General features: G+C 39.8%; 2 protein-coding genes across 3 annotated transcripts in view; one reads left to right on the plus strand and one right to left on the minus strand.

The window, feature by feature from the left end:
* The window catches only part of dock1 (dedicator of cytokinesis 1), a 269,281-nt gene that overhangs the window by 122,093 nt on the left and 132,283 nt on the right, over positions 1–14,905 (minus strand). The window lies entirely within an intron of this gene.
* The window catches only part of insyn2a (inhibitory synaptic factor 2A), a 60,910-nt gene that overhangs the window by 14,424 nt on the left and 31,581 nt on the right, over positions 1–14,905 (plus strand). Inside the window, exon 2 of the mRNA XM_039651472.2 lies at positions 7,342–8,548. Within this exon, the coding sequence (XP_039507406.2) occupies positions 7,347–8,548 (1,202 nt within the window). The 5' untranslated portion in view covers positions 7,342–7,346. The remainder of the gene's footprint in view (positions 1–7,341; positions 8,549–14,905) is intronic.

Below are 14,905 nucleotides of genomic sequence, written 5' to 3' on the forward strand. Positions count from 1 at the left end.
AGATGAGCCGTCACCAAGAAAAAATGAAGACTTTGCAGTAACGCATGAGCAAAACCTGAACGCAGAACTAGTGGTTTGGGTGACGTCGATGACAGCTGTCTTACAACAGAAGCCTGCAGAGACACGACTGCGACTGAACAGATGTTGGTGTTTAATCGAAGACACGTAAACGACAGCGATACTCGTGCTTGGATACATGGCTGCGGGTCTGCACGCCTCAGATGACGCATGACGACAGTGATTACGCTTCACTCAGGGCAGCACAACCTGCTGTGACTTTAGAATTAAATATACACTCAAAAGGAGGTTAAATCGGTCACCGTAGCTGATGCCGTACTGAGCTAGAAAGCTTAATTCAGCTCAGATCAGTGCTTACATCATATGTGACAGACAGAATATTAAATTACAATGAGACTTTCAGACGGTTTGTTGCTTACTGTGCAAAACACACACATCAAATCGCTGGACGCCAAAATTTACGTCATATTCAGGTCACTAAATTCACAATAGAGGAATTTCAAATCAAGTATTGCATTTTGCACATCAAACAGGTGAATTGAAATTGGAATGACATGAAGACAAATTTACAGCTAATGCATTTTGGTAAACAAAGACTTCCACAAAGACATTTCTTTTTTTTTTTTATTAAGAATTAAGTTCTTTTTTTCTGCTTATCGTGCTTAAACAGTCAAATACTCTTTTAAGTGAACGTAAACAGTTGAGAAAGAGTATCTGTGCGTCACGTCTTAAAGTGACAACAGCCTAATATACCTGCTGCCAAATTTTGACAATATTAAAGGGGTGGTAAAATGCCATTTTCACAAGCTGTAAAATAAATCTCTGATGTCCCCAGAGTGTGTGTGTGTGAAGTTTTAGCAGAAAATACCCCACAGATATTTTTATATAGCATGTTTAAGTCACTTTTTGTGGGTTTGCAAAAACGCACTGTTTTGTGCCTGGCCCTTTAAATGCAAATGAGCTGCTGCAGAGGGCGGGGCTGTGTGTTAGCAGCTGCGATTACCTCACGCAGACACACTAAAATGACAGAAACTGTTTTGAAAAGTCAGTCAAAGATGGAGAGTGCAACAGGACGTCTCTGATTGGTTAGTTGATGAATTTATGTTGTTGATGTGAAGTTAACTATCTTCAATTAGCATATTCTGTCATGATAATCTATAAATCGCTGTACACAGCGTGACTTTCTATTGCATGTGAAAAGATGGATGCTAAAGTTTGAGCTGACTCACAAATGTACTCTTATACAACCACTCTTCCTCTTCTCAACATGGACTGGGTGTTCTTGGGGGCGGGGTTTATGTAAATTGTAGGGTTGCTGATTTGTCACTAACCTTAGAGGAATGTCGTGTAGTCCCTACCAGCTGTTTGTTGTAGTCCTTTTCTTTAAAAGCAAATATCCTCCTTTGTTTCGAACTTTGAGCGTTGTAGCTTTGGTAATGTTGTTTATGTTCAAACAGCAACGCACGAACTAAAGTTAGAAATGTGATATCGTACTTTACCTCCCCTTTAAAAATATATATGAAGAGTTCAGATGCAAAAGCCTCTAAGTGCCATTTGAAATTTTCTTCTAGAATGATAATTTTTATCAAGCTTGTATATTTAAGTTCAGTGATTTCACTTAAATGGCAATGATAATTACATATTAATTGCCATTTAAGTGAAATTACTGAACTTAAATATACAAGTTTGATAAAAATCATCATTGAAGAAGAAAATTTCAAATGGCATTTAGAGGCTTTTGCATCTGAACTCTTCAAATAAACCCACTTTATAACGTTAACCATCTTCCACCTTTCATTTCAGGCTCTTCAAAGATAAAGATAATTTTCAAGAGCTCAGGTTGACAAAGACCAGGAAGTCCCTTAAACACCCTTTCTAGGGCAGAAAGCACTCAGCGGTTGCTATGACACCGCAATATCAAACACGAGGCAAGTGTGAGAGTAATAATTTGATTAATTCATTCTTTGGAGTCTTATGTAAATAAAGCCGTGACTTTCTGTTTACATAATCCCAGGGCTGTTAATGCATCTTTGGGGGACTCGAGCTGTCGGCAATACCCTTTCTGATTAATTGAGTTCGAAATCCATTTGGGATAGGCTTTCCCTGACAGCCGGGTTATCCTAGCAATGCATCACGTTCAGAAGCGAGCGGGTAAAGAGTAGAAGGAGAGATGCCTACAATTGTTTATTCGACTGCAGATTGGATTTCAAGTATTAATACAATCCCATGATTCCTAGCACCTGCATCGATCTTGTTTGTGTGTTGTTCGGCCAGCATGTGTTTGGATGCTGAATTGAAGGTTTGTAATGCTGTCTACAGCTCACATCGATCTTGATTCTTGAACGGGTGTTGAAGACGGGTAGTCTGCGAGGGTCTGTCACCATCGGTTTATCTCTCCTTCCTAAAGGCCCTTAACAAATGATTTAGAGTAATAGACATAATCCAATAGCGCAGAGAGCATTAGAGACGTTCAACATGACACTCCTGCAGAAGTGCAGCTAAGTAAACTCGGAGAGGTATCCCAGACTCTATTAGATTAGATGTTATTGGATTCCAAGAATATATGCCGTACCTGTATGGACTTCTATCTCCCGCCGTCTACCATTGTGAACAAGAAAACCTGAATGAGACATTTTTAGTGGTGTTTCAGAGGGCTTATTTGTAGGATTTGTGATTTGAAGACAGCACTAATATCTACGGAAGCCCTGAACCGCAACCTAAAAAAAAAAGTCAGTAAAAAAAAAAAAAAAAATCTGTAAAAAAAAAAAAAAAAATCTAGCATTTCGAGATTAAAGTCGAAATGTTTCGAGATTAAAGTCGAAATGTTTCGAGATTAAAGTCGGAATGTTTCGAGATTAAAGTCGGAATGTTTCGAGATTAAAGTCGGAATGTTTCGAGATTAAAGTCGAAACATTGTGCATTCATAACAGTGCGCGTCCACTGGCTCAGAGCGCGCGCGTGAAGTCGAACTGCCATGGATAAACACAAAATAGTAGCTTTTTACTTTTATCTGAACTAATTATCTTACTTTATCGTTATAAAATATAATGCGCCGGAATAGACTTTAGCCTATAGGAAAACCAACACGGAAAACACTTTTCAGACTGGATGGAGAAATCCAGCTTTATGAATGAATGAATGAATGAATAGGGCATTTATATAGCGCTTTCAAATATGCCTACACTCAAAGTGCTTTACAATCATATCAGAGAATCTCTCCTCAACCATAAGTGGTTATTAAATCTTAGGAAATCACAGGATCCGGCCAAATGATTGGATACAGAATGATGCACTTAAAATGTATCCAGAGCGAATTTACGTTGAAGAGGGAGACCGAACAGTTACTGTTGTGTTCTCGACCCATAGTGTTGACTAGACGAGCACGAAAACACCTCAGAAACACTGCCACTAGCACGTGTGACGTGTGTAGAATTTTGTTGAAAGCCCAGATAAAAGTAAAAAGCTACTATTTTGGGTTTATCCATGGCAGTTCGACTTCACACACACACACACACACGCGCGCGCGCGCGCGCTCTGAGCCAGTGGACGCGCACTGTTATGAATGCACAATGTTTCGACTTTAATCTCGAAACATTTCGACTTTAATCTCGAAACATTTCGACTTTAATCTCGAAACATTCCGACTTTAATCTCGAAACATTTCGACTTTAATCTCGAAACATTTCGACTTTAATCTCGAAATGCTAGATTTTTTTTTTTTTACAGATAATTTTTTTTTTTTACAGATTTTTTTTTTTTACAGATTTTTTTTTATTTTTTTTTAGGTTGCGGTTCAGGGCTTCCGTAAATATCACATATTGCGATAACTCAAATCGAGCGGCTTGTTGTTTGACCCCAAAATTTTGAACAGTATTGCACATTGAAGGAAAGAACTGAATATCGCAGAAACGTGAGTGATATTTAGGGATGCACGATATACAGTATATACCAGCATATCGGTATCGGCCGATATATGTTAATTTCTAATGTTATCGTAATCGGCCTGGTATGAAAATGTGGCCGATATATTAAAGCCGATAAATAATGTATTAATCCCTTCAACTGAGACACTTGTTGAGCACTGTTTATGTTTTTGAATTTCTTGAAATATGATTGAAATCTCTTCGAAAAATTAAAAATACGCTTCGGTACAACATGTGCATCGCAAATCGGTCATATCGGCTATACGACACTATAACGAGAACATCATTATAATTGTGCACTTCGGACATGGATTTAATTGTGAGACTTTTGTTTTTGTAATCAGGCTCTCAAAATTAAGATAAAGATAAAAATTTGGACTTAAGTTTATCGGCAGATATATCGGGTATCGGCTTTCAAATGTAAAGAATTATCGGTTATCGGTATCGGCCAAAATTTTCATATCGGTGCATCCCTCGTGATATTGTAAGACTACTTGTTAAAACAGTTAAAGGGGAACTGGAACACAAGACTTGAGATATCCTAGGCCACACTAAAGGTTTTTTACTGCTACTTCAGACGGTTCCTATCTGTTGTTGCAAATCTTTCATATTTGAAAGACAAGGTTACTGGAGTGGAAATCAGATTTGGTTCAAGAGTCCTGGGTAACTGTGTTCATATATCCCCCTGTTTGAGCAATGTTAGCCATCACTGCAAACTTCACAACAATCAAACTGTAACCTTGAAGAAAGAGACTCATTTTCTTGTTTGTTTTTCTCATTGAATAACTATCTTTCCCTTCCTGTGGAAGAAGAAAACAAATCTATAACACAGTCCAATCAAATAGGGATGTGCCAAAGTCATAATGGTCAAGTGAGAGGGAAAGGCGAGTTGTTTTTAAGGAAACCTCATATAATTAGGTCGATTCATGTCAAATACACACCATTATGACACATTTTTGTGTTCAATAACAGCTTGATGAAGTGCAACAGAAAAAAAACAGGACTGGTCTCAAGAGTTGTTTTTAACCACCAAATGGTCTTGGTTTCCTGTTTACGCTTATGGGCTTCGGGGTCTATACGACCCCAACAATTGATGGAGTAATTGTACAAAAAATATATATTTTTAATCATACAAATAATATAGCATTTGTTTTGTTTACTTCTCATCTATTCATTAATGCTGTGTTTTTTGGGATATAAAGTACTTTTGTATCCATATACCACACAATTCCTCAACTACACCATTAGGTTGCATATGAAATATTCTTTTTTTATGATACATTGCATTTATGCTCTAGTACTAGGCCTTCATTTATGTGTAAAAATGTTCAGAATTATGCCAGATGTTGTTTTTTTTTTTTTTACACATGAAGAAAACATATTTTGTTTTTTGTTTTTTTGTTTTTTATCACATTTCCCATTCAATGTGGGGTCATATTTACCCCCGAAGACCAGAAGTGTATACATTCTTTTTTTACATACCTTCAGAACAACCAAATCAAGCCCAGTTTTTTTTGTGTGTGTGTGTGTGTGTGTGTGTGTGTGTGTGTGTGTGTGTGTGTGTGTGTGTGTGTATAGATAGATAATGCATGAAAAGTCACAAAATCGTATTCCACTGAGATGAAGGGAACCTTTTTTTTTATTAAGTAAAAGTCGATTGGGGTCGTATAGACCCCATGACCCGATTGAGGGTTAAAACAATTTTCTCTCTATTGTTGTGGGCAATAGACCTGCCCTTTAACACCATCTTGGTCCACACAACAAACAGAGAACTACACTTTATAACAAAACAGCTGACAATAACAATAACAGTAATTGTTCTTGAAATTTCTTGTTGAAAGTAGATGTCTATCTATCTATGTATCGATCTATCTATGTATCAATCTATCTATCTATCTATCTATCTATCTATCTATCTATCTATCTATCTATCTATCTATCTATCTATCTATCTATCTTCTATCGATCTATCATCTTCTATCGATCTATCTATGTTCTATCTATCTATCTATCTATCTATGTTCTATCTATCTATCTATCTATGTTCTATCTATCTATCTATCTATGTTCTATCTATCTATCTATCTATCTATCTATCTATCTATCTATCTATCTATCTATCTATCTATCTATCTATCTATCTATCTATCTATCTATCTATCTATCTATCTATGTTCTATCTATCTATCTATGTTCTATCTCTCTATCTATGTTCTATCTATCTATGTTCTATCTATCTATGTTCTATCTATCTATCTATCTATCTATCTATCTATCTATCTATCTATCTATCTATCTATCTATCTATCTATCTATCTATCTATCTATCTATCTATCTATCTATCTATCTGTCCATCTATCTATCCATCTATCTATCTATCTATCTATCTATCTATCTATCTATCTATCTATCTATCTATCTATCTATCTATCTATCTATCTATCTATCTATCTATCTATCTATCTATCTATCTATCTATCTATCTATCTATCTATCTGTCCATCTATCTATCCATCTATCTATCTATCTATCTATCTATCTATCTATCTATCTATCTATCTATCTATCTATCTATCTATCTATCTATCTATCTATCTATCTATCTATCCATCCATCTATATATGTGAAATATACAGTATATATACTGTATATACACAGTATATATAAAATAATAATATAAAAAATGATATTTTATATAATTACTAGTTAAGCTTAAGTTAATATCTGAGAAAAAGTATAACAAATAAATATCTACATGCACAAGAATGTGACACACTAGTCTTTTTTCAATATATAAGAAAATATACAGATATACAATGGTCAAAACAGATGATCTCAAAAAGCAGAGCACCAAACCCTCCTATATTTCCACGAATCATTGCACTAAAAAAGGCAGTTTGACACACACAGGCCTCGGAGGGAAGCTGGAAGTGTTTGTCAGGGTGATGCTGCTGAATCACAGGGCACACAGTGTCTCTCTTTCTATTAGTGAGCTGAGGTATGGTGAACTCCAGGGAGGCAGATAGATGACGCAGTTTCCCTCCGATCATTCTCCCTGCATGCGGTCGCTCCAGGAACACACGAGATTAAGAGATGCAATTAACTGTCAAAGACACACAAGTCACGGGCTAAGACAACACTCATGAGATTGCTCCATAAATTTCACCGCAAACAAGCCGAGCAGGTTAGCGAGGGAGAGGACGCTAATTCGCCGTATGAAATATTCATAGAGCCGGTGGATGAAGGATGGTGCAGCTGTGCCCTTTTGTGGTTACATGACGGATTATTTTCACATTTGTGTCAGATCATTTAAGCACAGATCTAATCTACAAACACAATTTCATGCAAGATACAGCGGCTGAAAGCAACTAATAACATCTCTACCGTGTGTGTTTGCAGGAACCATGGTGAGCAAGGACGCTGGCAAATGCATGCTCACCAACTCTGAGTCGGACTCGGAGGCAACCGCGGCCTCCATGGCCCTGGAGGTCAAAGGACCGTCAGACGACAGCCGACATGTGCGCAAGCGCAACAAGGCCCTTCAGGTGCGCTTCAAGGACATCTGCGAGGCCCAGAACGAACAAGCCGCTGCGGCCCGAGGAGGGAAGCCTCTCTACAAGGTGGCATACCGCAAGTACATGACCGTCCCAGCGCGCCGATCGATTCCCAACGTCACCAAAAGCACTGGAGTGCAAACCTCTCCGGACCTTAGGAAGCGTTACCAGACTTTTCCATTTGAGCGGAAGAAAGGACACACGGTCAAGCACGCCGCTGCGGTGGAGAGCTGTAAGGACCAGGACGATGGGTTTGTCATTGACGTGAAGAGGGCGAAAGCTACCGTGGCGAGCAGCGAGTGTGCTCCCTCTCATAATCTGAGGAAAACCAAAGCGTTAATGCACACCAGCAAGTGCGTCGCGACCATAGAGCAACATCCGCAAGCCAGCGAGTGTCTGGAGAGAACGGACGGGCCGTGCTCGGACGCTCTGGTTCTTCCCTGTCCGACTGATGGGACCGCAGCGGGAGCGGACCACTCGGACTATCAGATGTGTAGCGTCAGAAGTAAACACAGTAAGGGCTTCCGGAGAGACTCCGAAACTCTTGAGCGCTCAGGCAAGCTGCGGTTGCTGAACTCTGGGGAGAGCGCTGGGAATATTCTCCAGGATTCCTCCTCCAAAGTGACGGGACCCATCGCGTGGAACTCCCTCACGCAGGTCGAGTGCTTGGAGAGTCCAACCGAGCGCAGCAAACGCAAGGCGGCACTGCAGCTCAACGGCCTGCAGTCTCAGACGCTCCCGAGGGCCAGTTGCACCACGCAGGTCCAGTGCCACGTGGGTACGCTGTCCGCTCGACCGCTGCGGGCCATGGAGGAGGCGGCGCCCGTGACTTCGGTCTCCTCCACGGCCGTTCCCATGCCGGCACCTCCGGGAGCGGGAACTCTACGGACGGATAATGAGGCGTGCAAGCAGATAGTGCCTGTCAATCAGGATGGGGATGTTAAAGCGCAGCTCCAAGCCATGGAAAACATGATCAGCTCCAGTCAGGAAACCATTAAAGTGCTGCTGGGTGTCATTCAGGAGCTGGAAAAAGGAGAAGCTCATAGAGAAGGGTAAGACGCTGTACATTAACCAGCATGCAACTAGTAACCGCAGAATTGCACCAAGCAGGAATGGATTTCCATACACGCGGCACCAACAAGCTATAATGCACATTGTTCAGAACAAGAAACACACACAATAACATTGCGTCAATTGCATTGTTTGGTTCTCAAACTGATTGCTACAGTAAGTCTAATTGGAATGGATAAGTTCATCTTTGGTTGGTTAGCAAGTCCACACGCATTTACCCAAACATCCACAACTCATGCAAAATACAGTGTGTTGGAAGTGCTAACAAGCTGCAATGCATATTGTTCAGAAAGATGGATCACTTTGCCTGTTTCAATACATTTATGCATGGGATACAAGAAACTATTTCCACACTTTACATCAGTCCCAAGTATTGTTTGCTTCTCAGACTGACTGCTATAGTAGGTCTAATTAGGATGGATACGAGCATCTTTGGGTGGTTAAGAGCTGCACTCTTTTTCATATTGACTTTTATCATCTTGGACTGGGAAATTTGCTGGAGGCCCTCTAAATACTGTATAGCACTAATGATGCAAAGCACCTTTTACTTTCAAGAGTACCTATTTAATATAACAACTGAATGTGCTCCGTTTCAGGGCAGATCATTTCACAGTATATTTGGACAAAAGGGGAAATTTTGTTTCCCAGGATTATTTACATGCATAACAACTGAATATTTACATTCAGAGCCAATCAATGACAAATCTCATTCCCACAGCATGGCATCATGCAAATCTCCCTAAACTACCACTTTAAAATATCCCAACACCACATTTATCTTTTTCCCACCCAACTAGGCATAACATACTGATTATTTCAGCATTTACGCATTAAGGGAGCCCCTTATGAGGCGAGTTTGCATGCAATTTAGAGAAACACTATGCTATTACAAGACTAAATCCAATGTTTGAGACTGGTTGGGTTAAGTGAGCCAAACTATAGTTTGCACAAGAAGGAAGAATCAATCTCCCGCATATCCACACATATATTTCCCTAAAGATGCTTTGGGATGTGAGGACTGGAACCCTGCCAGGATAGTGATTATAAAGGGGATTAATTACCCGCAAGATTTCATGTCTACTTTATATAGTTGAAGCACAATTAAGGTCACAGAAAGAGGATTTTATAAAACAACTGATCCAGAGGATGACATCATCATGAGGATGTCTGAGATCCGCTCACAAACTGAGAATCATGGGACAATGGACCAAAGCCTGAACAAAAAAACGTATTTTGCATTATATAAATATATATGCATTATCCAATGCATTAATAATTTCCGTGAGAATTTATAAAGCCTCAGTGTATGAGCACTTATAAAAATGTCTAATGGTACACTTCACATAAACAGCCTAGGTTTCAGAGAGGATATCATCTAACATAACCTCAGCAAATGCCTCCAAGGTTTCTTATGGATAATACTTTTGCAGATATTACACTTAAAGTAATATTTTAATGTATTTTCAGGGCAGAGTTTTCAATTCCCCAGCTCAGGTTTGAGAAAGTGCATTTTCCTGCATTCAATGCAGAAACAGTTAATGCTTGTGTGGATACGCAACATTAGTCTCATTCCACACACTCAGAAATGTCATTCTCATGACAAAAGACAGGCGTAGCGTGCCTGGAGGGCGTAGGTGAATGTATTCATAATTACATCTGTTACATTACCGCTGGCGTGATGTAGTACTATCTTTTCAATGTGTTCAAAAAGCATGCTGCATAAACACACTTGCAAAGAGGTGTTTGACTCAAAAAGTTGCTACAGGATCAAAGGGAATGCTGGCGGTTGTGTAGCTTAACTGTGTCGGTTCAAATGTAGAGTAAAACGCGAGGTGTGTATTACTTAATGATCTAAACAAATAATAAGTGAATCATCGAAACAAACAAAAATAACATTTCCTTAAAACATGCAATAAATTGAACAATATGTTCACACCATGCCGTAATCACCGTAACTTTGAGATGTCAACATGCAACGTTCTACTTGGAGCCGTACAGGTGCTGCGGTCAGGTGGTACAAGTATTTCAGGTGGTACAAGCATTTCACTCGCCAACCTCACTCAGTCTAATGGACTCGGATGTGCGTCAGTGCTTATCGAGGTCGAAATGTCCTGTTCAAACAGTAACTTACAGTAGCGTCTTGAATACTGTTTGAATGAACGTGTAACTGAAGTGAAGCCCGTATTCTCGTACCAGTAACCATGACGGCAGTGACTGAATTAGTTTCAAAGATGGCAACGTCCATACAACTAAAAAGCCTCATCACTTCTGAGTCCAATTGAGCCATGAGTTCATTACTCACATCTTCATTAACCAACAAAAGCTTTTATATCTGGGTAGAGAAAGGAGCAGTGACTAAGTGAGTGACTGAGTGAGTGACTGAGAGACTGAGTGAGTGACTGAGTGAGTGACTGAGAGACTGAGTGAGTGACTGAGTGAGTGACTGAGAGAGTGAGTGACTGACTGAGTGAGTGACTGACTGAGTGAGTGACTGACTGAGTGAGTGAGTGACTTACTGACTGACTGAGTGAGTGACTGAGAGACTGAGTGAGTGACTGAGAGAGTGACTGACTGACTGAGTGAGTGACTGAGAGAGTGAGTGACTGACTGACTGAGTGAGTGACTGACTGACTGACCGAGTGAGTGACTTACTGACTGACTGACTGAGTGAGTGAGTGAGTGAGTGAGTGACTGAGTGACTGGCTGAGTGAGTGAGTGAGTGACTGACTTAGTGAATGAGTGAGTGAGTGACTGACTGACTTACTGACTGAGTGACTGAAAAATTGACTGACTGAGTGAATGAGTGAGTGAGTGAGTGAGTGAAAAACTGACTGACTGAGTGAGTGAGTTAATGAGTGAGTGAGTGAGTGAGTGAGTGAGTGAGTGAGTGACTGAGTGAGTGAGTGAGTGACTGAGTGAGTGACTGACTGACTGACCGAGTGAGTGAGTGAATTACTGACTGACTGACTGAGTGAGTGACTAAGTGAGTGACTAAGTGAGTGACTGAGAGACTGAGTGAGTGACTGAGTGAGTGACTGAGAGACTGAGTGAGTGACTGAGTGAGTGACTGAGAGAGTGAGTGACTGACTGAGTGAGTGACTGACTGAGTGAGTGACTGACTGAGTGACTGAGTGACTTACTGACTGACTGAGTGAGTGACTGAGAGACTGAGTGAGTGACTGAGAGAGTGAGTGACTGAGTGAGTGACTGAGAGAGTGAGTGACTGACTGACTGACTGACTGACCGAGTGAGTGAGTGACTTACTGACTGACTGACTGAGTGAGTGAGTGAGTGAGTGACTGAGTGACTGGCTGAGTGAGTGAGTGAATGACTGACTTAGTGAATGAGTGAGTGAGTGACTGACTGAGTGACTTAGTGAGTGACTGAAAAATTGACTGACTGAGTGAATGAGTGAGTGAGTGAGTGAGTGAGTGAAAAACTGACTGACTGAGTGAGTGAGTTAATGAGTGAGTGAGTGAGTGAGTGACTGAGTGAGTGAGTGAGTGACTGAGTGAGTGACTGACTGACTGACCGAGTGAGTGAGTGAATTACTGACTGACTGACTGAGTGGGTGACTAAGTGAGTGAGTGACTGAGTGAGTGAGTGAGTGAAAAACTGACTGACTGAGTGAGTGAGTTAATGAGTGAGTGAGTGAGTGACTGAGTGAGTGAGTGAGTGACTGAGTGAGTGAGTGACTGACTGACTGACCGAATGAGTGAGTGAATTACTGACTGACTGACTGAGTGAGTGAGTGACTAAGTGAGTGAGTGAGTGACTGAGTGAGTGACTGAGTGAGTGACTGAAAAATTGACTGACTGAGTGAATGAGTGAGTGAGTGAGTGAGTGAGTGACTGAAAAACTGACTGACTGAGTGAGTGAGTGAATGAGTGAGTTAGTGAGTGAGTGAGTGACTGAGTGAGTGACTGACTGAGTGAGTATTTATCTGCCCACTGATAGCCATACATAAAATACCTAGTGTTGCATGCAACATCTCATCTGGATGACATGTCTATATATCATCATCATAACCAGACCTAACTGAAATGAGAGGTGCATACTGTATAAGAATAATTGCTATTTTCTGAATTAAAAAAAAATCGCTGCAAGCAGCTCATCCATACTGAAAATTAGTTATAACAAATTTGTAACCTAAATCTTTTTAAATAATTATTTCTGACAGTAACGGTTTCTCTCTGCATCTATTTAAATAGCAATCAATGCTATCTGCTCAAATATGGAGCCCAATAATGGAGTGTCCTTGGTGGGAAAATTCAACTTGTCCCAAAGATCTCTTTCTTTCTTTCTCTCGCTCTTTCTCTTTCTGTGTGTGTATACAACATAATTGACTTCCTTTTTAGATTCCAACACATTGCCTCGCTCCAGAGGGTTCGGTCTGATCACCACTGGCATCCAGTGCCTTGTGACAAACATTATTCTGCCCTCCTGTCCAACCCCAGGCTCTCAGCAGCAGTGCTATACATCACTGTCCCCATTAGGCACGGAAACTAGCCTCAGATAAACCCCACGCATCGCCAAACAGCACTTCACATGCTCTCATTAGGGGCAAAATGGCCGTCGGTGTCCCGCTCTTTTCACGATGAGCCCCGCAGTTTGACCTTTTAAGGAAGCGGGTGCAGAGCTCAGGGGTCTCTGTTAATGGCCGAGTGGGAGAGGAGCTACTGCCCAAAACTAGGCAGTCTCAGACCAAAAACAGAGTCAGACTCTCTCTGAGTCATAGAGGACCAGTGCATTTCACAACACAGTCCATCTGAAGTCACGGTTCCTTTTCTGAACGATCAAGCGGTCTAAAATGAGTCAGGATCAGGATACAATGCAAACTCCAGTCCTGTTCACCTCTGACATGAAAGCAATCTAGCCTAACCTCCAGTAAAACAAATTGCATATCACTCAATACTGATTTTCATTTTTTTTTTTTTTTCAAAAGTGTCTGATAACCAATATGGAGAAGCATTTTTTATTTTTTGTTCCATTTTTGCTTTTTGACTATAATTTAATTTCTTATCACTGACCCCTGAAGGTGAACAGCCGGCTAAATAAAACTAGTACTATGCCAGATAATAATAAAGTCAAATTATTATAAATTCAATTCATGTTTAATATGAATTATATATATATATATATATATATATATATATATATATTCAATAATATAGAACTCAATGGATTACACAAAATAATGCATTACCAAATTAAATGCATTACAATCTTTAAAAAAAAATTATATGGGGTAAATACATCAACAAAATATATATAATATTTTAAATAAATCATAATAAAATGGTAAAAAAAAATAGACAAAATAATAATCAAGGAATATTCTGGGTTAAAGTTAAAAATAACAAAAGCATTAAAAACAAACAAAAGAGTTAAAGAGTGGTTGAACTTGCAGAACTTACCACAGAACAAACTCTGACTCAAACACATCAGAATAAAACACTGGCCAGAATGTTCCAGTAATGAGAGAGAGAGTATAGGTGAAGAAACAGATTGACAGAACGAGAGACAGACAGTTATGACAACATCAGAGCTATTGATCACTCCGTCGGCTCCCTGTCAGCCTGACATTGGCCCTTCATCACGGGACAAGATGGAGGGGTCGATGGGTCGCCTTCTTGCCAGCAAAGCAATTGTTCGGGCGACAGGCGGTAATTACTAATGGCGAACCTGGAAGTGCAGCTTCTTGAAATTTCACAGAGATGGATTTAGAAAGACGATATGTTACCGCCACCGGCAGTGAAAACATGTTGACAAAAGAATATTTGTTTTAACATTTATTAATGTTAGAAATATTCAGCTCAGCAACTCCAGCTCAAGGGGTAAACAGGGCATATTCAAAGCAAGAGACTAAGAATCAGATGTAAACACTGACTACTGTTCACTGCGAGGAAGGAATTGAGTTACCAGACAAAAGATCACCAATATACCTCTAAAACGACAAGCATTACACATACATACAGCTTCAAAGTTTTATATTTACAAGATTTTTTATATTCTCCAGTCATAAAAACAACCTTTTATCCATTTAAGTTTGATGAACTTCACTACACAAAACTTTATAATGAATTATTAACCCAAGAGACAGAGATCACCAATATTAATTTTAACAAGTATGTTAGAAAGCGAATGAGATGATACCGCTCTGATTGATTCATTTTAAGGATATTTATACTTCAGTAAGGAAGCATTAACCCTTGTGTGGTGTTCATATTTTTGTTATTCAGCTAGTGTTCGTGGGTCTGGTGGACCCGCTGCATTTTGGGGTTTTTAATTCAACACAGTCAAAAATTTTATGTTAAAATACTCAACAGATGTTTCCA

Source organism: Pimephales promelas, chromosome 17, assembly GCF_988280905.1.
Source record: "Pimephales promelas chromosome 17, fPimPro1.hap1.1, whole genome shotgun sequence".
Classification (NCBI taxonomy): Eukaryota; Metazoa; Chordata; class Actinopteri; order Cypriniformes; family Leuciscidae; genus Pimephales; species Pimephales promelas.